This window comes from Diuraphis noxia, unplaced genomic scaffold (assembly GCF_037042655.1).
Source record: "Diuraphis noxia isolate RWA-SAM2 unplaced genomic scaffold, SU_Dnox_SAM2 contig0004, whole genome shotgun sequence".
In the NCBI taxonomy this organism is placed as follows: Eukaryota; Metazoa; Arthropoda; class Insecta; order Hemiptera; family Aphididae; genus Diuraphis; species Diuraphis noxia.
The window spans coordinates 30809656-30834836 of NW_028301714.1; the positions used below are offsets into that span (position 1 = coordinate 30809656).

At 26.1% G+C, this 25181-nt stretch overlaps 4 protein-coding genes across 10 annotated transcripts; 2 read left to right on the forward strand and 2 right to left on the reverse strand.

Moving 5' to 3' along the window:
* The first annotated feature begins 4785 nt into the window (after nt 1-4785).
* LOC149055952 (uncharacterized) lies at nt 4786-21922 on the forward strand. Of its 4 annotated transcripts, XM_089226625.1 has the most exons (16): nt 5153-5217; nt 6110-6186; nt 12952-13035; nt 13100-13227; nt 13302-13465; nt 16295-16425; nt 16513-16672; nt 16743-16854; nt 16927-17048; nt 17110-17239; nt 17941-18106; nt 18181-18204; nt 18288-18326; nt 20951-21126; nt 21184-21408; nt 21475-21922. In XM_089226625.1, exons 3-16 carry the CDS (start codon nt 13005-13007, stop codon nt 21607-21609), a joined length of 1743 nt encoding a protein of 580 aa, XP_089082751.1. In that variant the 5' UTR covers nt 5153-5217; nt 6110-6186; nt 12952-13004; the 3' UTR covers nt 21610-21922. The 4 variants fall into 4 exon arrangements, with proteins under 4 accessions (XP_089082753.1, XP_089082752.1, XP_089082751.1 ...); XM_089226627.1 differs by lacking the exons at nt 5153-5217; nt 6110-6186 and adding an exon at nt 4786-4927; XM_089226626.1 differs by lacking the exon at nt 6110-6186 and having other exon boundaries at nt 5076-5217.
* Nucleotides 4791-12269, forward strand: LOC107167227 (ADP-ribose pyrophosphatase). Of its 3 annotated transcripts, XM_089226631.1 has the most exons (3): nt 5156-5217; nt 6110-6186; nt 11240-12269. In XM_089226631.1, exon 3 carries the CDS (start codon nt 11251-11253, stop codon nt 12103-12105), a length of 855 nt encoding a protein of 284 aa, XP_089082757.1. In that variant the 5' UTR covers nt 5156-5217; nt 6110-6186; nt 11240-11250; the 3' UTR covers nt 12106-12269. The 3 variants fall into 3 exon arrangements, with proteins under 3 accessions (XP_089082759.1, XP_089082758.1, XP_089082757.1); XM_089226633.1 differs by lacking the exons at nt 5156-5217; nt 6110-6186 and adding an exon at nt 4791-4927; XM_089226632.1 differs by lacking the exon at nt 6110-6186 and having other exon boundaries at nt 5076-5217.
* On the reverse strand, nt 5143-8969 carry Tmlh (Trimethyllysine hydroxylase). Of its 2 annotated transcripts, none has more exons than XM_089226630.1 (6): nt 8781-8969; nt 8572-8693; nt 8259-8471; nt 6399-6570; nt 6082-6312; nt 5143-6010 (listed from the first exon to the last, which is right to left on the reverse strand). In XM_089226630.1, exons 1-6 carry the CDS (start codon nt 8849-8851, stop codon nt 5749-5751), a joined length of 1071 nt encoding a protein of 356 aa, XP_089082756.1. In that variant the 5' UTR covers nt 8852-8969; the 3' UTR covers nt 5143-5748. The 2 variants fall into 2 exon arrangements, with proteins under 2 accessions (XP_089082756.1, XP_089082755.1); XM_089226629.1 differs by having other exon boundaries at nt 6399-6574; nt 8263-8471; nt 8781-8966.
* A 1319-nt stretch (nt 21923-23241) lies between the features above and the next one.
* Ubc6 (ubiquitin conjugating enzyme 6) lies at nt 23242-24718 on the reverse strand. The gene is made up of 4 exons (XM_089226634.1): nt 24461-24718; nt 24278-24358; nt 24011-24215; nt 23242-23660 (listed from the first exon to the last, which is right to left on the reverse strand). The coding sequence occupies exons 1-4, from the start codon at nt 24502-24504 to the stop codon at nt 23535-23537; spliced, it is 456 nt and encodes a 151-aa protein (XP_089082760.1). The 5' UTR covers nt 24505-24718; the 3' UTR covers nt 23242-23534.
* Nucleotides 24719-25181: the final 463 nt, after the last annotated feature.

Sequence of the window (25181 nt, forward strand, 5' to 3'; positions counted from 1 at the left end):
TTCAACTTTCAACTTCAACCATTTTTATGTAATACGTAGTAGGCACTCACTTAGCCACTTAGTAATGTTATAATAATTAAACAGTATACCTAATATCGTCATTAGTCAATGTAAATAAAAAAAAAAGCGGGTAAGTGGATGTCGTTCTACAATACAGTATCTAGTTAACAAGTGGGTTACTGTAAAAGATGGCATGGTATTAAATTTGAATTAATTGATATTAATATATTATATCATTGTACCTACCTATACGAAAAACAATTCCGAGACGGTTTGTCAGTCTAGGATACAGTAGTGGCGCACACTGGGGGGTCAGAGAATTGACGCGTGACTGGGTGAGTGTGACTGATGCTGGGTGAATTCGGATGTTATTTTGATAAATATTTGTTTAATTTAATATTAATTGTATAAAGAGTATAAACTCAGATTTTACTTGTGGAGTGGGTGATGGGTACCGCGATATAATATATATTTTCGACACCCTTGTGAAAAATCTACTGTGCGCCACTGCTAGATATGTTGTGAATGTTATGATATGTTATATTAAATTGTTATTATACTTCAACAACAACAAATTTAGGCACCTATAAAATAAATTCCAAATCCAAATTAATCAAATCAGATTCATTATGGGCCCGATTCACACAGTCATTCATAGGTATTTACAATTTAATTTATTATAAAGCATAAAAACCAGTCAACAACATTAACTATTATTATTAGAATATAAAGCTAGTATATAGGTACACTATATACTTTAAAAATTTTAAATACCCACTAACTATATTTTTAAATTACAACAATATAACTAAAATTGCTATTCTTGATTATTTAATACGTATAATTTCATTCAAATTTTAACTTAAAATAACTAAAAAAAAAAACTGTGTTTGTACAGTTTTTAGATATTTTGATGCAGAATAATAAAATTATCTACTTAAGTGGAACCTTGTTTTACATTTATTTCAATCCTCATAGCTATCAAAGTTAAATGTTTTATAAATTTATAATAACTAAATAATTTGTGAATTTTTCAAAATTTGAACTTTATAAACGGTTATAAAAAAAAAATATATATATGATGCATATTCATTTTAATATTTTCCAACTGTTATAATATCAACTTATGAGGAACCTTGAATTACATTTTCAAGTTTTTTGACTCAATGAATAAGAAATTTTATTCTCATAATGAATAAAAAACGAAAAACCCGGAAAATTTTAAATGTCTTTAAATAGTTTAAAAATTGTTGAAATATTTTGAAAATGTTATAAGTATAGGAATCGATAAAATAAATATATGGTGTAAATTTCAAGTACAGAATTTTACAAATCATATGTTTGTACAGTAGGTAGTTTGTTTTTAAATAACAAAAAAAAAAGAATAGATCGATACATTCAAGAGAAATCAAAAAGCTTATAAAAATTTAATTTAACTTCCCGGTATACATTTTTTATTTGATAAAAGTAGACAAACTCATAAAGAGTCTTGTATTGAATATTCAAGTCTTAGATTTAAAAAGATACGGTTTTGTGATTTTTAACTCAAAATAAATTGCAAATTTTCATGATTTTTACGTATTTTGACAAAATTCACATCGTTGGATTTTCACTAGATTTCTCATTTAGCGATTTTCTTATTTTGGTGTAACTCTAAAACAAATGACCGCAGATACTTTAAATTTTCACTGAATGTTTATATAAGCATTTTCTATATTTGATAAAATTTTCAAAATATTTTGATTTGTTTTGAGTTGTTTACTGTTATTTTAATTTTTCAACTTTTTTAATTTTTTTTTTTTTATAAATATCGATAAAAGTTTATTTGTTGGGTAGAAAAGCTTGAAAATTTAATTCAAGACACCTAACATATTTTTACAATATATAGCAGTTGAAAAATATTAAAAATACATACCTAGGAACGATTTTTTTATAAGCATTTAAAGTTCAAATTTTGACTAAATACGTAAAAATTACGTCAATGATTAAATTATCTTAGATAAAAATTCATAAATGTTTTTCTTTTTAAATCTAAGATTTTAAAATTCAATACAAGGCTCGTAACATATTTTTACAATAGAACAATAGCAGTTGAAAAATAAAAGAAATATATAGTCACAATTTTTTTTATAAGCATACAAAGTTTGAATTTTGACAACATACGTAAAAATCACGAAAAATCACAAATTATTTTATACTAGAAATTCATAAAAAATGTTCTTTTTAAATCTAAGATTTGAAAATTTCCATTTTAGATTCAGAGCGGAGCGATGAATGTATTGATTTTACCATGATGTGTTTTTTTTTTTTGTGTCTGTCATCACGTTTTGGGGCAGTAAAAGTGCTTCGATTTTTTACTTCAGTACCTCGTTTGATCAGAAAGTGAATCTAGTTGGTACTTTGGGGGGTCAAAAGTAAAAAATTCTTAATACTTTTCTAAATAATCGAGAAAAACAAACTAAAAATTAAGGGAAAAACGGGAAATTTTACGCACACTCATTTCACCGAATGTTTATATAAGTATATTCTATCCACCATGCAATTTTCACCATCAAATTTTTGACTTAAGTTGAACTATTCATAGGCATTTGAAATTTTCGATAATAATTAGTTTTTTTTAAATTAATACTGATAAAAATTTATTTGTTAGGCAGAAAAGCTCTTGAAAATTTAATACAAAGCTCTTAACATATATTGTTACAATAGCAGTTGAAAAATAAAATAAATTCATAGTCACAATTTTTTTTAATAAGCATTCAAAGTTTGAATTTTGACAAAATACGTACAAATTACGGCAATGTTCAAATTATCTTAGATAGAAATTCATAAAAGTTTTTCTTTTTAATTCTAAGATTTGAAAATTTAATACAAGGCTCCTAACATATTTTTACAATACCAGTTGAAAAATAAAAGAAATACATGGTCACAATTATTTTTACAAGCATTCAAAGTTTGAATTTTGACAACATATGTAAAAATCACGAAAATTCGCAAATTATTTCAAACTAGAAATCCATAAAAATGTTTCTTTTTAAATCTAAGATTTGAAAATTTTTAATAATCTATAATATATCCTAGACAGATAAACCGTCTTCGCTCGGAATCGTTTTTCGTATACAATGATATAATATCATTGGATTCAAATTTAATTCCATCCATTACAGTAACCCACTTGTAACTTACTGTACAGCAGAGCGACATCCACGACTTACCCGCCTTTTTCTACTTAAATATCAACAATTTATTAATGCAGTGTCAAGTAGTATAAATGTAATATTTTATACTACTCACATTATATTAATTGTTTCAATATTTCCAGTACATTTAAATTGAGTAAAACAAATAAGAAAAAAAAATTATGAAAGTAGAGAGAATGTAGACGACCCTGATTGCAACACTTGTTAATTTAATAATAGGTATTATAATAGTCGTTATAAATTATCATAATCGGTTATAGGCTATATCGAAAATCAGATTCATTAATTTGAAAATTTTTGTGTAGTAATGTAGTAATTTTTTGAAATGGTAAGTGTAGCCGTATAGGTGATGTGTGGAGAACAAAGTCTACCACTATAGTCACTTTGTGGTTAAAGATTTTAGCACTGGATGTACGCTTATGCATATGATGTAGGTAAGGTTTCAAATGTTTCAATACATTATCGTGCAACTATGAAAATATTTATTTCACTTTGAATTTTGACTATTACAATATGGCATATGCTACCGACCTACCGTGACAAACTGACAAAACGCAATGTGTTTATTATTATTTATTTGCATTATCAGAATTCTATAATAATAGGACATAATTGAAAAAATCATATATGAAATAATACCAATTTTTTTCTCGATTTTTACATAATTTATTAACAAGAAGTAAGAACATAAAAAGTAAGTGAGATAGGTAAATTTTGATTCCACTAACTCGTTGAGATTAAAAATACTAATAATAATATCATTCCCGAAAATATGAGTTTTTATATTATTATTTAATATATAATAGTTATCTGTGCAGGTTACACCCGCATGTGTTGTCGTCGTCCTACAAATGTACAATTAATTACAATATACCAAAAACTCTTTTGCGCGAGATAGAACCACAGAATAGATTAAATCTGTAATTAATCTGTAATATTTCTTAAACGAAAAAAGTTCTTATTGTTTCAAAATCCACTATCACTGTGTTTTTCAAAACTTGAATGACTTTTGTTGCAGCTCCGATATTGAAAAATAAAAACAATAATTCACAGCCAAAATTCTCCTCTTTATGTGGTGGAAATTGTATTTCTCGGTTATCTCTATAGCCTCTCAGTTCTTTCCCGCGCAAAACAGTGTTACTATGTTTTAAATTTGTAAGACGAAGACAACATATGTAACATGTGTTCAACGGATTCATGTAAAAAATAGCTTTTAAATGATTTTTTGAGTAGTCTTAGAATCAATAGAATCACATAACCTAGTACAAAAATTAAAAAGGATATTATTTCGACTTTCGAGTGTATGTCAAACAGGTTTAGAAAAATGTATTTTGTATTTTATTGATTAAATTATTAAATTAAATTATAAATTATAAATTAAATTATTAAATTATTTAATTAAATTATAAATTAAATTATTTATTCAACTTGGATATAATTAAATATTGAAGTAAATACTATAATATAAACTAGTTGGTATCATCAAAAATATGTTTATCAATGTTTGGACCAATCACACAATATGATGTTAAAATAATGAGATACGCTCGGCCGCTTCACGCTTGTGCTGAAGTAGCTGTTTCTAGGCTTCTAGTTCTATGTAATTGACAATTTTAAATAACCGTTTTGAATCTTGATCTAAAATTAACTTTTAACTTTTAAAGTTTAATTACGATCAAAATATTATTAAATATCTCGCATCGTAAATTTCATCAATTAATGATAACAAGGTATTCACAATTTTTTTTATTATTATTTTACTTATTGATAAATTATAATATTGATAATGACTTTTTACCGCTAAAAAATAGCTTTTAGCATTGATTATAAAAAGTAATAGTAATAGTATATATAATCAATGCTTTTAGTTAAAATAAAGTAATAGTTGTTAAGTAATTGTTCTGTGGTAATAGGTAGTATATTCACAAACATTTATAATAACAAGTTTTCAGAAGTTAAATTATTGTTTATTATATTGTCATAATTCTACATTTTCTGATATAACTACATTAATAATATTGTAAGTACCAATATTTTAATATTTACTTACAAGCTACAAGTTACACAATATAAGACTAACTTTGGCAATTGTTGTCTCTGTCTTACAAGTGAATAACATGACAAATTTACATTCAACAGATCATGTGTATCTTTGTTACTTTAAAAATTAATGTGAATCGACATCTCATATTCTTATGAAACTTGAGAGTAAGAACATTATCTATGTATTTTTACGGTACTTCAGCTTTTTAGCAAGTTTCATGTTTATAATATAAAACAAATTAAAAATGCTCTTACCTCACCTAAAAACTTAATTATTGTTTATGGTTATTAACTCATTTACAAACACAGATACTGTTCTCATTATCAAGTTTCATAAAAGATTGATTCACACTGATTTTTCAACTAACAAAGCTATACACTACACAATCTGCTGAGTTTAAATGTGTATTGTTATGCATTTGTAAGACAAAGACAACAAATGCTAGTATTATATCCTCTTAACAGTATTATTCCTAAATAATTTGACTACATTATGTTGTGATAAATATTATGATATTATTTTTAATGTCCTTGCTTTGCTTAAAAATTCAGTCATTGATATATAACATCCTCCAAAAATCCGTTTCCCTGTAAAAGATGTTCTGCCATGTAACATTCTCCAATTGTTATAAATCACTACAGTTCCCGGCTGCAAACAATGGTTCCAATACATCTCTTCTCTCTCTGATATTTCTATTAAATGAGCATAACTTTTGTAAAACTCATCTACTCGAGATGGTGGTAGTGCGCTACGATCGTATATATTGAATCTGTTTTTTTAACACCTCCGTCATTATTGTTGCTCAATTATATAATATTAAATAAAAAATAGAATATTTACCTTATTTGATATACTTCTTTTGTTTTAGAATCAATTTTTATAACTGGTCCTGTACATTTATAGTGAAAACCCGGTTCTATATATTCAGATTCTATTTCAATTTCGGTAAGATTTTTAAAATGTAATGGATTTTCCTTTTTTAGTATTTCTGCTACTTTAAACCCATCAACTAAAGTACTTAAACCTCCTTTACAGTTAATGCCCCTTTCCAACATATGAAATACTTGAAGACTGAAATATGAAATTAGGTACTTATTTTATATAAATTAGAAAAATCTAAGTCATCAATATTAAGATTATTCATTCTATATTTTTACCCAGTACTTTCATTGAAATATGTACTATCATTGTGTACTATTAATGGAACATTTAAATATGCTGGATCCTTATGATTTTCATTTTTTCCAACTGTCCACATTGTTCCAAATATTGTTTCTTGTGGTCTTGCTATGAACCTAACTACTTTTTCTGTAGCTTCCAATGTTGGTTCTACCTGAATGAATATAATACATTTAAAAAATGGTAGTGTGTTTCTAAGTGTTCTAAAGTAATCATAAGTCAATGATAATTACTAATGAGTACTCATAATATTATCATAGTCAGAAAATATTTCTACAATATTTGATATAGAACTATGTGACCCTCTGAAAATCTCAGTATTTAATACAAAGATGTATTCATACAGATTGATATCACTTATTATAATATCCACATTTCCCCCTTAGTAATAAAATCATGGATATGGTACTATTTATCTATTAAGTTTTCTTTTTAAATTTTTTATAATTTAGTAAGGTAAAAAAAAAAAAAAAAAAATAAATCAATTAAATATACTCATTAATCGTGCCATTTAGTGCATAGCTGTGGGGGGAGGGCAGAGTGACCATGCCAGCAATGTTAATATGAATATATGATATTTAATTAATATAATATAGCAATAGAAATTGTAATTATTATATTTATTAGTAATTTTTACTGTCTTTATATAAATTTATTCTTCTTCTTAATTTAAAATTTTTGATTGTGCCGTCTTGGGCTTTCCTAAAAAAAATATGTTACGAATGTACATGATAAATGTTTAATATTAGCTATTAGCCTATTTAGTAGGTGTACATTAATATTTCTTAAAATGGCTGTCTCCCAATATGCGGTATACCGCAAAAGTTGTCTCCCAATATGCGATCTACCACTGAAAATGCGGTCTACCAGAATAGACGTGGTTATTATACTAAATTGTAGTATTTCAGAGACCAGCACGGATAGGCATGTGTGGTATAAATAAAAATATTAACAAATATTAAATAATCATAATAATAATAATGATGTGGTACGGTACGACCCGTCGCTAATGAGGCACGGGAAATCCATCCATACTCGAATTGTTTCGGACAAGGTAACAGACCATAATCTTGCAGGTATTTAACACTCGAGGCCTCAGTTGAAAAAATTTTATAAAATTCTTTTACAAGCATTTTAAGTTAAAAAAAATTTTCAGTTAAAATTTAAAAAAAGTTGTTTCACCATAAACGACATTATAACGACTAACATGTTATTAGCTGCTATATGATAAAATATATATCATTATGAAAAAATAAGATAAAAGTGATAAAACATAATATATTAAATTAGTAGGTAATAAAATAATAAATAACAATGATGCGCGACTCCCTACTATAGGTAGGTATAACACATGAAATTGGTAGACCGCATACTATACTCATATTTATAGTTAGGTAGTACGCAAAAACAGGTAGACCACATATTTTGAGGTAGCCCTTAAAATTATTTGATTAAGAGAAAATTAATTATGTTTACCTATCAATCCTTCACTATAAAATTCTGTTATAATAAATGAATAACTTTAAACATTATAAAACAATCAGTTAATCAGCTTTGAAAAATATTTAAAAACACTAATGAATAACTATAAAAATAATAAGCAAATAAACTAAATCAATGTATGAATTAAAAAAAAATTTAATATCTTAATAAATTATACATTTTATTTACTAATTAAAAACATACTTGTGATTTTCAATTTTGTATGAATCCTATCATTATTTTAGGAGAATAATATTTAACTAAATATCTTATTTTTTCATTAAATTATTTTGTACATAAACAATACAGGTCACCAATTAACTATTATTAAAATAAAATTTAATTATAATATTTACTTGCATTTGTTATAACTCCTACACCATATTTTAAAATTGATTTTATCAATTCTTTCTGACCTTCTTTTAAAGTTAGATCATTATAAGATACTTTTGAACATAGTTTTTTAAGTTCTTCACCAAAACAAAAGTTTGATTCAATTTTTATTTTATTTCCTGTCCATGTGTCAATCACCCATTTAGTATGATATACAGATTTATGACCATCAGACCCTGTGATTAATAAAATATGCACATAATGTGGTTTAAACTTTATCAAGATACTTTTTAAAATAATATATATGTATATATATATATATATATATAATCTAACACCCAATGAATAAATTATCATCTGCCTGTATATAATTTTCGATTTGAATATTAATTGTGTTAATGAATTGTTGAGTAGTTATTCTTCTATTATTATTATTATGATCATAACATTCCGAACACCTGAAAAAATATGATATAAGTAGGTTTATAACATTTTTAAGAATTAGTTTTTATTTCTACTTAAAACAAAAAAAATTCAACTTTTACCTGCAATTGTCTCGTAACCATATTATGTTGATTGGAATATTTTCATTGCCAATTTTTAGTTGAACACTCATTTTTTTATATTACTTAAAATGTATGGGTAATATTTTATTTTATTATTTATTCTTAACGTGTTATAGTTAAAGTTGTATACGGTATATCTATAATATAATACTTTTAGTAAAAATAAAAATGTCATTAATATAATCTTTGTAAAAATATATTAATTGTATACATAATATGTTATAAATCATCAAAGACCAAAGTTCATGTCTATTCTAATTTATCATTGGTTCAGTTTGTAGTAGTAGTAGTTACAAAAGATGATAAAGAAAAATGTTCCCACTGTAGAGTTAATAGTTAATTTAAATATATGATAAGTAATAATGTTCTATAAATAACTAGGTTCTAAGGTTAAAATATTTTATAGTCAATTAAATACAATTATAGATAAAATATATAGTTGAGTATATTTTTTTTTCATAATTCATTCTTTCATAATTTTAGCCATAGTTTCAATACTTAAACTAGTAAATAAAATAAAGATCACAATTCAGTTAGTAACTTAGCTTTAATCACAATGGTTTTAACTTAAATTTCTTATATTACATGTGTTTTTCCATTTTAGATTCTGAGCGGAGGGATGAATGTATTGATTTTACTATGATGTGTGTTTTTATTTTTATTTTTTTTTTGTGTCTGTCATCACGTTTTGGGGCAGTAAAAATGCTTCGATTTTTGACTTCAGTACCTCGTTCGATCAGAAAGTGAATCTAGTTGGTACTTTGGTGGTCAAAAGTATTCTAAATTTTTTTGTAAATAATCGGAATACACAAACTAAAAATTAAGGGAAAAACGGGAAATTTTACGCACACTCATTTTTCGACAAAATCGATTTTGGTTTTTGATGTAATTTTAAAACAAATGACCATAGATACATGAAATTTTCACCGAATGTTTATATAAGTATATTCTATCCACCGTGCAATTTTCAAAAATTTTCTTCTTAAGTTGAACTATTCATAGGCATTTGAAATTTTCGATCATTATTAGTTTTTTTTTAATTAATATTGATAAAAATTTATTTATTAGGCAGAAAAGCTTGAAAATTTAATACAAGGCTCTTAACATATATTTTTACAATAGCAATTGAAAAATAAAATAAATTCATAGTCACAATTTTTTTTAATAAGCATTCAAAGTTTGAATTTTGACAAAATACGTAAAAATCATGAAAGTTCACAAATTATTTTAAGCTAGAAATTCATAAAAAAATTTCTTTTTAAATCTAAGATTTAAAAATTTAATACTAGATTCCTTACAAGTTTTTCAATCCTTATCACAAATAAAAAGTCCACCGGAAATTCAAATTAAATTTTTATGAGCATTTGAAATTTAAATTTTTACAACATTGGATTTTCACTTTTAGCGATTTCCTTATTTTGGTGTAACTCTTAAACAAATGACCGCAGATACTTGAGATTTTAACTGAATGTTTATATAGGCATTTCATATATTTGATTACATTTTCAAAATATTTAGATTTGTTTTGAGCTGTTTAGTAACTTAATTTTTCAACTTTTTTAGTTTTTTTTTCTATAAATTTCGACAAAAATGTATGTGTTCGGTAGAAAAGCTTGAAAATTTAATACAAGGATTCTAACACATTGTTAAAATAGCAGTTAAAAAATATTAAAAATACATATGCACAATTTTTTTTTTATAAGCATTTAAATTCAAATTTTGACTAAATACGTAAAAATTACGGCAATGTTCAAATTATCTTAGATAGAAATTTATTTAAGTTTTTCTTTTTAATTCTAAGATTTGAAAATTTAATACAAGGCTCTTAACATTTTTTTACAATACCAGTTGAAAAATAAAAGAAATACATGGTCACAATTTTTTTTATAAACATTCAAAGTTTAAGTTTTGACATTTTATGTAAAAATCATGAAAATTCACAAATTATTTTAAGCTAGAAATTCATAAAAAATTTTCCTTTTATATCTAAGATTTGAAAATTTATTTTTAATAATCTATAATATATTCTAGACAGATAAACCGTCTTCTCTCAGAATCGTTTTTTGTATACAATGATATAATATCATTGGATTCAATATAATTCCATCCATTACAGTAACTCACTTGTAACCTACTGTACAGCAGAGCGACATCCACGACTTACCCACCTTTTTTTAAATGTATATAATATCATTTCACAACTGTTAAAAACTAATATACATTGACTGAATTACATATAGATTAGATTTTGAACTGGTTATCATCTGCATTTTATTGTACTTACCTGAGCCCTAAAGTATTTAAGCTTAAAAACAAACAGGACACATATATTTTTATATATTATAGTATTTACATTCTTATACATACTAAAATAAATAAGTGAACTAAATAAACTAATACTCCAACATGAGTTATTTGTTTTTATTGTTACTATATAGAAGAAAACTAAATGCTCGCCAAAATCATGTATCACTATAAATGTAGAAACAACATTTATCCTAACACAGATGGAAAAATTGTTCGATTTCAAGTACCAGATGATAAAGTTAGTTGGCATTCCCCATATCTCATGTATAATCCAACATTGTATACATCAAAATGTATTGTTGGTCAACCATGGGCTGATCCAGATTTGAATGAATCTGACTTCCAACCCATTTGGAATTCCATTGATGGTTATGTTAATAGAATTAGTTTGACTGGAATGTATGAAATTAAAAATGGCTATCCCTTGAACCCATGTGGCCGAACTGGTGTAATTGGCCGTGGAATTCTTGGTCGTTGGGGCCCAAATCATGCCGCAGATCCAATTGTTACTCGTTGGAAAAAATTCAAAAATGAACATGTATTTAATAAAAACAGTCATAAACCTATTCTTCAGTTTGTTGCTATTCAAAGAAAAGATTCCAGTGAATGGGCATTACCTGGTGGTATGGTTGATTCTGGAGAAGTAATTTCAACTACCTTGAAAAGAGAATTCATGGAAGAAGCTATGGACTTGCTGCATAAATCTGAAGAAGATGTTATTAAAATAGAAAAAGAAATGGAGAAGATATTTAATGATGGCGTAGAAGTTTTTTGTGGATATGTTGATGATCCTAGAAACACAGATAATGCTTGGATGGAAACCATTGCAACTCTTTTTCACGATGAGAAAGGAGATCATGTAGGAAAGTTAAAACTTCATGCTGGAGATGATGCAGTTGGAGTGAAATGGGTGGATTTAGATAGAAATCTGAAATTATATGCCAATCATGTATCATTTTTAGAAAAAATTGCTACCATATTAAAATGTCATTGGTGATTTATTAATTAATTGAATTCATATTCCTATGTTATTATGTATTAATACTTATACATACCTAGTTAATAATATTCAATGGCTTAAAAATATTTTCTGTAAAATTAAAAATATATGCTAACCTATAATTGTAATAAAAATAAATAAATAAACTTATACAACTAGAATGATGCTATTTCTTTTATTATAATTTTTAATACAATATAAACAGTGTCTACTTTAAATTTACTTTTAGTATTATTAGAGCTCAGAAATTATTAGGTTTTAAAGTTAGAATTGATAAAATATATATGTATATTATATAAATAAAAATCTAAAAATGTTAAGGCATGAATTTTTCTGAAGAAAAACTTATTAATTATAAGTTACATAATGGTGTATTAGTAGAAAATGTATATATATTATATTAACAACTAAACATGTTATTTAAATTTGGTTGGGAATTGGTGAAGATTGTTTTAGACCTATTTTACAAATGGAAGTGAAAAGTTAAGGCATAAAGTCATTTTTTGCTTATTATAGTTTTGAATTGTGTATTATTGAATATTTTTTAGTAAACAAGTATCATCTTTGGCATGATGTAATTATAAAAAATTGTTTGATTTTGGAATTTTGTATCAATATTAAATTATAAAACACTTAATGAAGTAGTAAATAGAGCTATTTTTAGAGACAGCTGTAAATTATTTTATCTTCTAAAATAGAACAATATCCACAGAACCCAGATGAGTAATGTGTTTGTATAGTATTATTTTTTGATTTATTATTATATTTAAGGTTTTTATTAATAATAAAATAATTAATATAATGATAATTACCAATAATTTCTAATAATATTTTAAATTTCAGAATTGTACTATATATATTTTTATTCTTCAAGATAACATCTACAATATACCACAATGTTCGATCTTTCAAAAAATGAATCAAATGGTACTTTTATATGATATGAAATTTGTGTTAATGAAACCTCCAGTATAAATATTTGTATTTTCAGCGGAAATATCTGTACGTAAATATCAAGATGATAGTGACTTTGATGAAGCATTTAAAAATTTATTACGGCCTATCGAATCACTCACAAAAAAAAAACAATGTGAACCTCTTCAATATGATCTTATCAAAGTAATTATAAACCTCAATACAAGGAAAATAATATTTCACATTTAGGTCTCTAGTAATGTATTTTTTTATTTTAGGAACTCGATTCATTTTTGAACCACTTGAGATTATCTACTGATAGCGGTTCCTTAGTATTTGTGGAAGCAGCATTAATGATTCAAAATGTCATACTAATTTATCAAAAAAGAGTTGATGAATTAATTGATGTCATGATGAAACTTATTGGAAAATTCCGAGCTTAGTGAGTTTTTATCTCACTTTTACTACTTTGTCTAACTCTCTGTTCCGACTAACTTAATATCATAGATAGGGAACAGATTTGAATGCAAATTGCATTTTTTTCTGAATGTCCAAAAACATTGTTTTCCAAGCTCAAAGTTAATTTCATACATTAAGAAATTAAAAAATGTAACCTTTATTTTGCATTTTTAATATGTTGACTGCCATGCGGCCGCCGGCGTCTGTATAATAATAATTATGTATTGATAATTTTTAGACCGCCGGCTGCCGCACCATATCATTTGTAGGAGGCCAAACAGCCGCGGGCTGCCGTAAATTAATTTGGATTTATATTATTAACTTTTCCGTGGCGCTACAATAATGATATTGAAATATGCTGTGGCGTAGTGGGAATAATTGCAATTTTTTTTATGCAATAAACATAATTTTAACATTTTTTTTTTTCAAATTCAATAGTATATACATATACAAATACAAATTTATAATGATACTGAAAAATGTCTATGGCGTACCCATGATAAATATTCTTGAGGCCGCCGGCAGCTGCATGGCAGTCAACGTGTTAAGACTTACATTTTTAGAGCATTTTTTACATTTTTAGTACACTTTTATGGTTTTAATTAATTTTATACAGTAATGGATAAAATTCAATAAAAGTGCAGATTCATTCTAAAAAAATTTAGATAAATATTTATTATGTTTTTACCGATCATATAAGCTCTGACTCCAAATGTTTTCAAGGCATTTTTAGTGCATTTTTTGATGGGCGTTAAGTCGTATTGTTTTAGAACATATTTTAGTTTTTTATATTATTTAAGTTCGTTCTCTAATCATAGGTTTATTTTCTCTCCAATTCCTAATTGGCTGGCTTGAGGATTATACAGTATAATTATAATTTATATTATTTACTAGCTTCGTAGCCTGTTAAAAAGTCTACTTCTTAAATGTCTCAAACTGTGTGCTAAATTTGTTACATGCTAGCAGTAGTTTTTTATACACATAGATAGATAATGGTTAAAATATACTAAGTAATAATCTTACACTGATCATCAATTTAGTTTATTACTATTGTATTTTATTTGTTTTATCGAGAAAAGTCTATCAAGTATTCAATTGAATGATATTTATTGAAATGCATTTGGATACACAATATTTTTTGTTCTTTCTTTTGGTGTGTACACAAATAAATCAGATTTTCGATGTGTGAGCATGTCACATACAGCTGTCCATATGAGAAGCATGGATTTTCTAAATTCAGTTCATACGCTTGTAGCATTTGTCCTTGTGTTTTGTTGATGGTCATTTCAAAGGTGAGTCGCACCAAAAACTGCAGACGTTTGAATTCAAAAGGCATATCTGTTGGAATCATTGCATGGGATGTGTGACAATAGTAAATCTTCGCCTTTAAACTAATTTGGTTTAAAATTGTAGCTTCGATAATGTTGTTCATAAACTTTTTCACTGAAAGCCTGGTACCTTTACAGTGTCGTGATGAATTGAAATTTTGTTGAAGAATGATGGGCACGCTAAATTTCAATATTAGAACGTGCGGTAGCATGTCTGACAAATCAAGTGGGATAATTGACAACTTGTCTTGATTCATTATGGTGATGGACTGGTACGTTATTGTGTTGCCTGGAATTTTGTTTAGAATGGTTTTATTGATTGTATATACATCATAATTTTCGGCTGCCAATATAGCCCATGCAATGAGTCGCCTTCCGTAATTTTGTGGTAGATTTGGGAAAACTTAGTTAATTTTAACTCATTGGTTGTTGTTGTTATTTTATAGAAATTAGTTGGGAATGTGATGCTGTATTGTATTGATTTATCAATAGCTAGTTTATCATTCCCCATTTCCAGCAATTGTTTTGCATAACCAACTAATGCATCATTTTGTAGATGTATACTCTTATATTTCATATTGATTCCCAATCTTGCATTTCTTTGTTCGATTGTTTCTAAACTCATATTGCCATTTTCTTTTACGCTTGAGGCGTAGAAGTACCAATCAATCTTTTTTTTTTTGGAAGTCATAACTGCATAGAAATGGTGTTATTATAACAAAAAATACAAAATATCAATAAAAACTTGTAATGTCATAGACACACGTGCCATGGAAACAAATAATAACAAATTTAAGGATAATGATTTCTTTCATTCTAATTGCAACTATCACTAAAGCAATCATCTATGAACAATAATTTCCATCATAAATCTCAAAATGTCTGTTTGAGCACCTCCCGGGGCTCTTTAGCTTAGCCTATCTTCTGCCCATAGGTCTTATATATCTGTATTAAATTTCATCACAATCGATCAAGCCGTTTAGGAATGCATAAAGGACAAACAGACACAGAAATCCATTTCTACATATATATATGTATATAGATTATCTACTTTTGAAATCTTAAATTGTATTACAACTATTCTCAAAATGAAATTAAAAATATGATTTTTTAATCAATTTCTCGGCATTTTATTTTACTAGATAACATTTAATTATCCTTTTCTTTTAAAGAAATTTTTACCTTATTGTGCTGTCTCTTTAAGGACAGCCAAGTGGCCAAGTGGCCAGGTAGCACCCAAGCACCTAGCATACATATAACTGTTTTTTAATTCTTGATCAATATTGTATAATGGTAAATTAATAATTTCTCCTTATTACTAGTAATTTAGGTTTGGATTTATTAGTTATTTTTTTTTTTAAATAAATTGTAGTTTGTAAATTATAGTTGGTGCAGATAATAATATTTTATTATTATTATGATTCGACTATTGTATATTTAAATTTAAAATGTTAATAATATTAAATATTGATTTGTTATAACAGTAGAATAAATGAAAATATTGATGTAGATTTTGATGCAGAAAATGATGTAGGAAATAAAAAAAAGAAAAAAGAAAAAAAAGTAAAATTTTATTCTTCTTTTGAACCAATTAAAGAGCATATTTTTGGAACATGTAAGTATATTTACTATAATATTGACCTCAAGTGTAACTATTGTCTAATATTCAATAAATAATATAAACTTGTAAATTATTTCACAGTGAAAATTTTTGATTGCAAAGTAATTAATTTGAGTAAAAAACCACCTGTTCAAAGAATTGTACTAAATGCTAATATAAAAGTTGATAATAAGTACAGTAAAATATTGCCTTATATTTATATTGGAAATGGAGATAATATTGGAAAGAAATATGACTATATGTAAGAGTATTACAGAAAATAATAAAGTATGTAGGTTGTATTTTTTTTTAACTATAATTATTTTTTTAAGGATAAATTTTCCTTTAAATCGTGATTTAGCTGTAAATGAGGAATTTGATTGTCCCACTAATGAAGATCCAAAATCTGCAAATCCTCTCAATTATCGAAAAAGCACTGACCCAGTATATTATTATTATTATTAATATAATAGCTTAACCGAGATGTTTTTTAACTGAATAATTATAATTATTTAGCTGCCAATGAATTTAATGGAAGTTGATGAAATTGATGAAATATTACCAAGTACTCCCGACCCAATAATTTTTGATCAAACTGTTAATGATGAAATTTGTGTTGCTAATGCAATGTTACCAAAGTAAATCAAATACTTTTGAGTATACTTACAAATTTATGCTAATTTTTATATTATTTTACAGCCCAGAAAATGTATTAAATGTTAGTCAAATTCCTCAAGTTAATGATGATGCATGGGATCCAGTTTTAAATGCTAAAGATAATAATTTTGTTGACAAACCTTGTGTAAAAAAAAAAGGATCAAAGAAAGAAGTATTTATACATTTATCTTACCAATATTTTTTGTAGTATATAGTTAATTTGTTCATTTTACTAATAAAAGTAACTAATGCCAAATTGTTTGATGAACATTTTCCCCTATTGTTACGGTAGTTTATTTTTTTTCATTAAGGTTAGGTTAGGCTTCATTAAATTATTTCTGTTTCATAACATTTTTAAGTAATTATATTAAAATGAATATTTTATATTTTCACTGGGGGAGGGGAATAAATACCGAAATATATCTCCCTAAAATTTGCCCAAGAGGTGGTGAATGATTTAATTGGTATCCGGTGCCGATTAAATATTCAACGTGGCCCTGGTATCACATTCACTGAATCATAAGTCTTCTGTGAGACTGTTTTACTAATTTGACCATGTGAAGCTTATGAGTATTGAGTATATAATATATATGTCTTATTTCTTGTATTTTTTTATTGAGATTTTTTCAAGTAAATTCTTTCTCAATAAAATTGTATTGTAGTATACATAATTTTACAAGATAAATTAGATAATCAGGTAAATAAAAATGCCATAAATATGACAATATTGTAACATTTTCTGTACCCTAGATACAAAAAAATAAATATATTTAACAATAGCACATAGCATTCTTAAAAAGCCCACTTGTAACAATAGCTATCTTAAGTAGATCTGGTTACACTCTATTTTTTTTTTATGTGAAAAATTTTTAGGATGGTGGAATATGGTTACCAACATACACTGTAGCAGAATTAACTTGTCAAATGTTTAGATTAAAATCTGGTTTGTATGCTGATACTGCCTTTAGACAACTTATTCATGATGCACTGGAAGTTCAAAGATCTGAAATTGTTAAACTTAAAAAAAAACGCACTATAGGTAAATTTTGAAAATATTTCATTTATATTCCTTTTAAAATTATATTAATATAATGTTTTCCTTTAATTTTTTAGAGGAAGAAAAAGAACGATTTGACTGTAAGTTAAAATTTTATTTTTATGTATGATCAGATTTTTTTATCAACATTATTAATACTAATAATATTATAAATTATTCTTAGATCATGATAAAGAAATTGAAGAAAAATTGAAAAACGGTGGTATGTTCTGTTTTGTTATTCTATTGTTATTCAAAATTGTCATCACTTATATTAGCAATACATAATTTTCAAAATATTTTTGCTTTTTTTTAGCTATTTATATTGTCAAAATGTTTATAATTTGTTTTTTGTCTAACATGTTAATTATTTTTATGTTTACCCAAACAGCGGGAAAATGTAATAGAAGGTTCTTCATTAGTTATTTATATACTTTTCAAGTTCATATTTCTACGCTATTCAAATATATATTTGTTTTTACAATGTTTTATTCAACTTGCTGCATAAAAGAACAAATTAGAACAACTGAGATATTAAATAGTAGTAAAAAATAAATGAAAATAAAATAAATAGATAGAAATAACAGAGTGTAGAAGCATTCCAGTTAAGATACTACAATTAAAAAAAAAAGTTTAGGTATTAAGATTGAATTAGTTTGTCAGTAGGTTTCTATACCACTTGTGCTTTAGCCGTTTGGGAGGATTTTAAGGATAGTCAAGGAAGAGATATCATGCATGAGTGGGCTTCTGTGGTTTAAGTGGCGGTTATGAAATCTTTTGTAGTGTATTTTAGCCACGTCTGTAACAAAGGGTGTGGAGAGGTCTTGAGGGAGTGTGCGATTGGAAACATGATAAAGTGCTTTAGTGATTTGTCTTAGAGCTTTGGTTTGATAAGTTAGTATTCTATTGATGTTATAGGTTTTGCTGACCCCCAGATACCTTATATTTATTGTGTGAGTGCAAAAAAAAATTGAAACTTTTATTGATGTAAATATTGATCAATAATATTGATCGTGTATGGGCCGCTTAAAATGTGATTTTATAACTAGGTAAGGGGAGAATCGCTTTAATTTTTCGGAAAAGCCATTGATGCTAAACTCAATCAAATACCTGTTCAACGTCCAAAAACACTCCTCATTAAGATATTTAAATAAAAAATAATGATTTTAGATATTATATTGAAATTCAAATAATATTATTTGCAATATATATTATTTGCATATTATTTTTTATACTGCTCTGTTTTGTTCATTAGTCTTTCCAATTTAGTATACATAATTATATTTTCTAAATACATAAATCAATTTTAATCTATTAATATAATGAACCTGTTCACACTAGTTTTAAATTAATAACAGTGATAAATTAAATAATGTTTGAATAATTATAATATAAATGCATTGTTTTGGTTAAAATAAGTTCAAGATGAGTTAGTAAAATAAATTACTTATACATAGAAATAAATTATTTATAAAATATCTTTAGAAATATTGACTGACCCTTTCTTTGCATTAAATCATTTTAAGCATATAATGATTTCAAATTTAAATCATCCATTACAGTGACCTACTTAATGACGAGGTTCATGAATCTATAACAAATGAACTTCCTGGTTTTTGTTCTTCGTTATTAGTGTAACTTGACCCTGCTGTGTCATTTAAAATTTTGATTGAATTTATAGTTGTTAATTTGCCTACCAGTTTTATAGTTCTGGCTATTCTAATAAGCAGGAATGATAATCAAAAAGAGTAGATATTCCTACAGACTTGGAGCTAAATAAATCAATTGTAAGATATTTTTCTATGAAATGTGGTATATTGTTTAATTTATGTTATTTTTCTTAGTACATTTTTGTTCTTATCATTATTTATGGTAGAATCTTTATACTAAATAAGTTCAGTGCCTAGTGTTTCCTATTGTTATGTATATGATTTTCAAATAACAAAATATGTCATTCTGGATTTGATATCAGTATTTCATTAGTGATTGATTATTGTATTAAATTTTCAATCATATACTTTCTTATTATAATATTTAATAGCTTCCTATGTTCTTCTTTATGTTATTTATATTTTAGCTAATACATAATCATTTGTATATTAAGAGGATGTCAGTGCACTATTTGTTTTCTCTCACTGGCCCTCACTCAACATAGACAAAACACATTTGCACAGAATCATTTTTTACATTTTTTTAAAGTAATCTTAGGGTAATATTGCCCATTACAAAAAAGATAGAGAGTAATATATTTGAGGGAATGACAACGATTTGTTTAAATATTGTCTCAAAACAATTGAAATATAATTTTAATTTACCACATATTTAAATTGTTAGTATTTAGGATTTTTTTTACATTGAAAGTATATACTCAAAAAGTTTTTTTCGACCAATAGATTTATTCCTCAGCTCAGAATCTAAAATGTAAAAATTACTTACATGTATTTACTTATGAATATATTATATATTAATAACCAAAAGTCAGAATTAGAATGGTTTGACGTATAAAACTCTCAATAATACAATATAAAATATTAGTACTTTTTGGTTATTGTGAATACCAGCCATATCACATGTATTACCCTGCAGGGTCACTTGCTTCCTTGGATCATTTAAATCGAAAGCATTCCTAAAAATTGGTATGTAAATCTAACTTGGGTAGTTCTCACAGTAAGTTTAGTTTGTTATTCTGAGACCTACTTAAGACTTATATTTCATACTAAATCAAATGATGATTTTAATTTATAAATTATTCATGAACGAGTGACTTCTACAGATATATATGTCATATGGTTGATATTCATAATTAAAAGTTGTAAATTAAAATTTATTTCTTGAATTCTGATGCAGATGAACCAGGGTTTATAGGCTTTGACAGTCCAATTCATGACGACAATGATTTATTTGGAGATGTTGACCAGCCAGATAATGAAGAACCGATTGAAGATGCCAATATTGAAAATTTCCAATCATATCAGAGAAATGCAATAGATATGCAAAAACATGAACAAAATCAAATAGAAATGGTAAATTGAATTTTTCACACAACAAAAAAAATGTTGTACTATTTTTATTTACTTTAGATGAATGAACAACTGAAAATGAGACAAAGAGTACAGGAATGGCATAATAACTTGCGTCCAATTTTAGAAGAAGAAGAAAAAAGAACAGAATTTGATGTACATGAATACGGAACACGTATATTGAGCTGTTTTGAATTTATAGGCGAAAAAAAATTATTTAAAGAATTAGTTGGAGGACTAGACAAAGAAGAAGTTGCACGATATTTTTTATCTTTATTAATGATGGTATCTATCTATATCGATAATTATTTAGTTTCTTTTAAATTAATTAATAAAATTCTTTTAAATTAGGTTAATACGTATAATTTGGAAATATCAAATGATGTTTTTGAAAATGATATATCTATTACACTTTTAAAGAAAGAAAGACATCATGAAGAACTTCAAGTTAATATTGGTAATCAAGTGAATCAAGAACAAAATTGATCATGGGTATAAAATGTTTTAAAAATTATTTTATGATTTTTTTCTTTTAAATATTTAAACTTCACGAGAATCATAGACAATATAAATTCCACACATAAGTACAGAGCTATAGTGGTTCATTTTTTTCACTTAATTTAAGCTCATGTTATATTCTTATTTCTTGTAAGATATTTGATAACTCCGTTAAATTATTATTTTTAAAATAAAATTTAGAGCGGTTTTAGTATTGTATTTACTTTAAAATATATTGTGTAAAACAAATAATATTAATGATTAATATAAGTAATAAATATACACGTGACTAAACAATAAATATTTTATATTAAAACTTAGGTATTGTATGTATTTTGAATTTTGTAGAATAATTGAGTATAAAATATTCAAATAATCAATGTTATAAGTTAGATGTATTTTACTATTCAAAATTATATTGGGAAATTGTTAAATCTAATATTATTATAGTATTCAATAAAATCTCAAAAAAAAATTAAATTTTGAAATATGAAATACTATTCACAAATTAAAATCGATTGTAACATATTATTTAATCTATGACCTTTGATAAAGTTTTAAAGAACCTAAAACCTGTTATTTTTTATGTCTACAGAATATTATAATAAATTTGCAACAGTGCACATATGCTGAGAATAGAAATACTAAATAAGTGTACAATATTCTATTAAAAGTTTAAACCTAACATACACTAGCCATAATTTATATTTTATTGCAACTGTAATCTGCATCAACACGGGAAAGTATAAGCTAATATTAAATAAATAGGAAGTTTTATTTTGGTATAAAACTTCTTAAATATCAAACTTAAATGAATTGAAAATGATTTGCAAAAGAAAATCTGTGGTTATCTTTAGTTTCTTGTTGAAAGTTTTTAAAGTTGGCAATTTTAATTAAAAGTACTCTCAATGCTCTAGTGTACTACTATCACAAATTATGATTTTTCTTACATATTTTAACGAGTTGAGTACAATGGCACAATCTGAATTTATCCCAAAATTAACACATTCACCGCCGATCCGTGATTGTCATTAGCAGTGACAGCCTGGCCAAGTCAATGAGACAGCGATCACTGACTGGGCCCCCTTTGAATATATTGAACAAAATGTTAGGGGCTCTTTTTTATTTAACCGACCAAGTAATCTGTTCCCATGCCGCCACTGGTTACTAGTGCATATTGAAAATAAACGCCTATAAATTGGCCACAGCTATTCAGAAAATATTAACAAAAAATTCTTTTCAGTCGGTTTCTGTTTACCACGTTTTTATATACATATTTTATAATCCCACGTATGCTATCAGTAGATACAGTGCGTGTGGCACTAAATTAGAAATATTGGTGAGGCATAGAATGTGTTAAGCTTCAACAAAAAAAAGATCACCTGGTAAAGAAGTTTTATTCTAATTATTTTGAAAATTAAAAAATCATTATGGTCACTAATCATTAGTGTTAATAACTATAATCTTTAATACTCACTATGAGAGTTGGTTCTTAATTAACAAAAAAATCTAAAATCTTATGTAAAAAACAATCTTAAATGAATAATACTTACAGTTCTATCATGACTAGACATATCGTCAGTAAATAGAATTGCAGAACTATTAATTAAACTCAATTCATTAAATGTTTCTAATTGATTAATCATTTCAAACATGTTTAATCATTTTATTTTAAATTATATTATATATTTATATTCATAATGTTAGTTTTAAGCCACAAAATATAACAATGGTTTACCAAATAAAAGAAAAATGAAATTCATAAAATAAAAATCTTGAATTTTTGGAAATGTAAATACATATTATACATATACATATACATATACATATATTATATAAATATATTTATTTTTCTTCATATTTGATAAATACTAAAGATGAAAATGTTAAGCACATCAAAAAAAAAAAAAAAATTAATCAATGAAACTCTGTTCTACACAAGCCTTCACTCTTTTTTCGTATTCCCGTCGATTTTCCTTGTATAACTGAGCTGCCATTGAATTAGCTGGCGAATTTGGATTTGGATCACTGAGTAATGACTAAATAATAAAAATGAAACAAAATATGAAAGATCTGTTAAACAATAAATATCTACTTTATTAGGCATAACTTTATAGTTATGATTTATTAATCATAACTAATTGGGTGTAGATAAAAAAAAAAAATAATTGTTGATTATTATATTTTTATTATTACCTAAATTAACTATGGAATTTCTTATCTTTTCTCATAACTACATGTATTCACCAATACAAACGTTAATATGAATCATGCTATTTGTTTAAGTTATGAGTTTAAATACGATCTATTATTATTAATATATTATATTATGACAAAAAAAAAGTGCCTAGTAAATTAAATTAAGGTTTTTTAATTAATTAGTAAGTACTTGTATTGAAGTTAGTATGGCAGACACATCATATGTAGGGCTCCATCTATTTTGTAATATATCTAAGCATATACCGCCATCTGCATACACATTTGGATGAAACATTTTTGATACAAATCTTACTGTTGGTGCTTTATTTGGATATTCTTCAGTAAACTCAATAGTTAATTTAAATGTACCATCTTCAAATGGTGTATCGTGTGGCCTAGAAATTATTTAAAGTTGGAATGTTTGTCTTTGTCAACAATACAGTAGATATAGTTTTACCCAAATATAACGGCATTCCAAATCATAATATTGTTGTCAGTAGGTGCTCCACTTACACCAGTCGGCGGATCTTCCTGCAATCTAATATCAATAGATTTTAATAACAAATAGGACGATCAAATCATGTAAATGAAATGAGATTAGTTTTAATCGCCGATGATGGGGTCGGAATAAAGTTTTTACCTTTTGAAATCTCTCATCAATCTTCTCCTAGCTGGCGTGGACATTGTTGATAGATTTTTACACACAAACGTACTACGATGAGCTATCGATGTGACTAACAAAGAATAACACTGTCAAACGCCGACGATACCGTCAACTCCAAAAGTTCATTTTACGCAATCCGTTTGTCGTACTGTCTATTAAAAACACTGATGTTTTTTTCGCTCTCAACAAAAGTAATGAGAAACTTGGAAACGACCCAAGGTTGTTATTGTCATCTTAGCGACTTCGCACCCGTACTTATCATAAATTGGAAACCATAAACTACAGTGCAGCAAACTGTAGTCCACTAAGCTGACAGTAATCCATCTAATTCCCACGATAGTTGTGGTATAATCTCTTTTCTATGGGTATAACAGGAAATAATGAATACTGGCATACCGCTTTGGCGGTTGGCGCCATTACACCGTACAAACGAAGCTTGGATCATAAAAGACACAATTATTATAATTTCTGTCAGTCCCTAAAATTGTGTGTAGTAGTGGTACGACACTCTTTGTGTAGTACGAGAAGTTCAGTGTGTAGTACGGAATTTAAAAGTTTGTTGTTCGCATTAAACCTTTATAATAATATTCTATAAAATTGTAAAACAACAATATTAAAATTAATACAGGATATATCAGTAAGTTCTTCGATCACAAAGAATAAAAAAAAAAAACCATAATAATTTACATACTTAATA

Bases quoted from the DNA above. Each gene is read 5' to 3' on its own strand.
- Tmlh (XM_089226630.1), bottom strand. From the start codon at position 8,851: ATGAGTGTTCAACTAAAAATTGGCAATGAAAATATTCCAATCAACATA. The intron at 8,694-8,780 runs GTAAAAGTTGAA...ATATTTTTTCAG, and splicing joins TGGTTACGAGACAATTGCAG to GTGTTCGGAATGTTATGATC. The intron at 8,472-8,571 runs GTTAGATTATAT...TATTAATCACAG, and splicing joins TGATAATTTATTCATTGGGT to GGTCTGATGGTCATAAATCT.
- LOC107167227 (XM_089226633.1), top strand. From the start codon at position 11,251: ATGCTCGCCAAAATCATGTATCACTATAAATGTAGAAACAACATTTAT.
- LOC149055952 (XM_089226627.1), top strand. From the start codon at position 13,005: ATGTTCGATCTTTCAAAAAATGAATCAAATG. The intron at 13,228-13,301 runs GTAATTATAAAC...TTTTTATTTTAG, and splicing joins TTCAATATGATCTTATCAAA to GAACTCGATTCATTTTTGAA. The intron at 17,240-17,940 runs GTATTTATACAT...AAAAATTTTTAG, and splicing joins AAAAAGGATCAAAGAAAGAA to GATGGTGGAATATGGTTACC.
- Ubc6 (XM_089226634.1), bottom strand. From the start codon at position 24,504: ATGTCCACGCCAGCTAGGAGAAGATTGATGAGAGATTTCAAAAG. The intron at 24,216-24,277 runs GTAAAACTATAT...AATAATTTCTAG, and splicing joins TGGAATGCCGTTATATTTGG to GCCACACGATACACCATTTG. The intron at 23,661-24,010 runs GTACTTACTAAT...TTTATTATTTAG, and splicing joins CCATACTAACTTCAATACAA to TCATTACTCAGTGATCCAAA.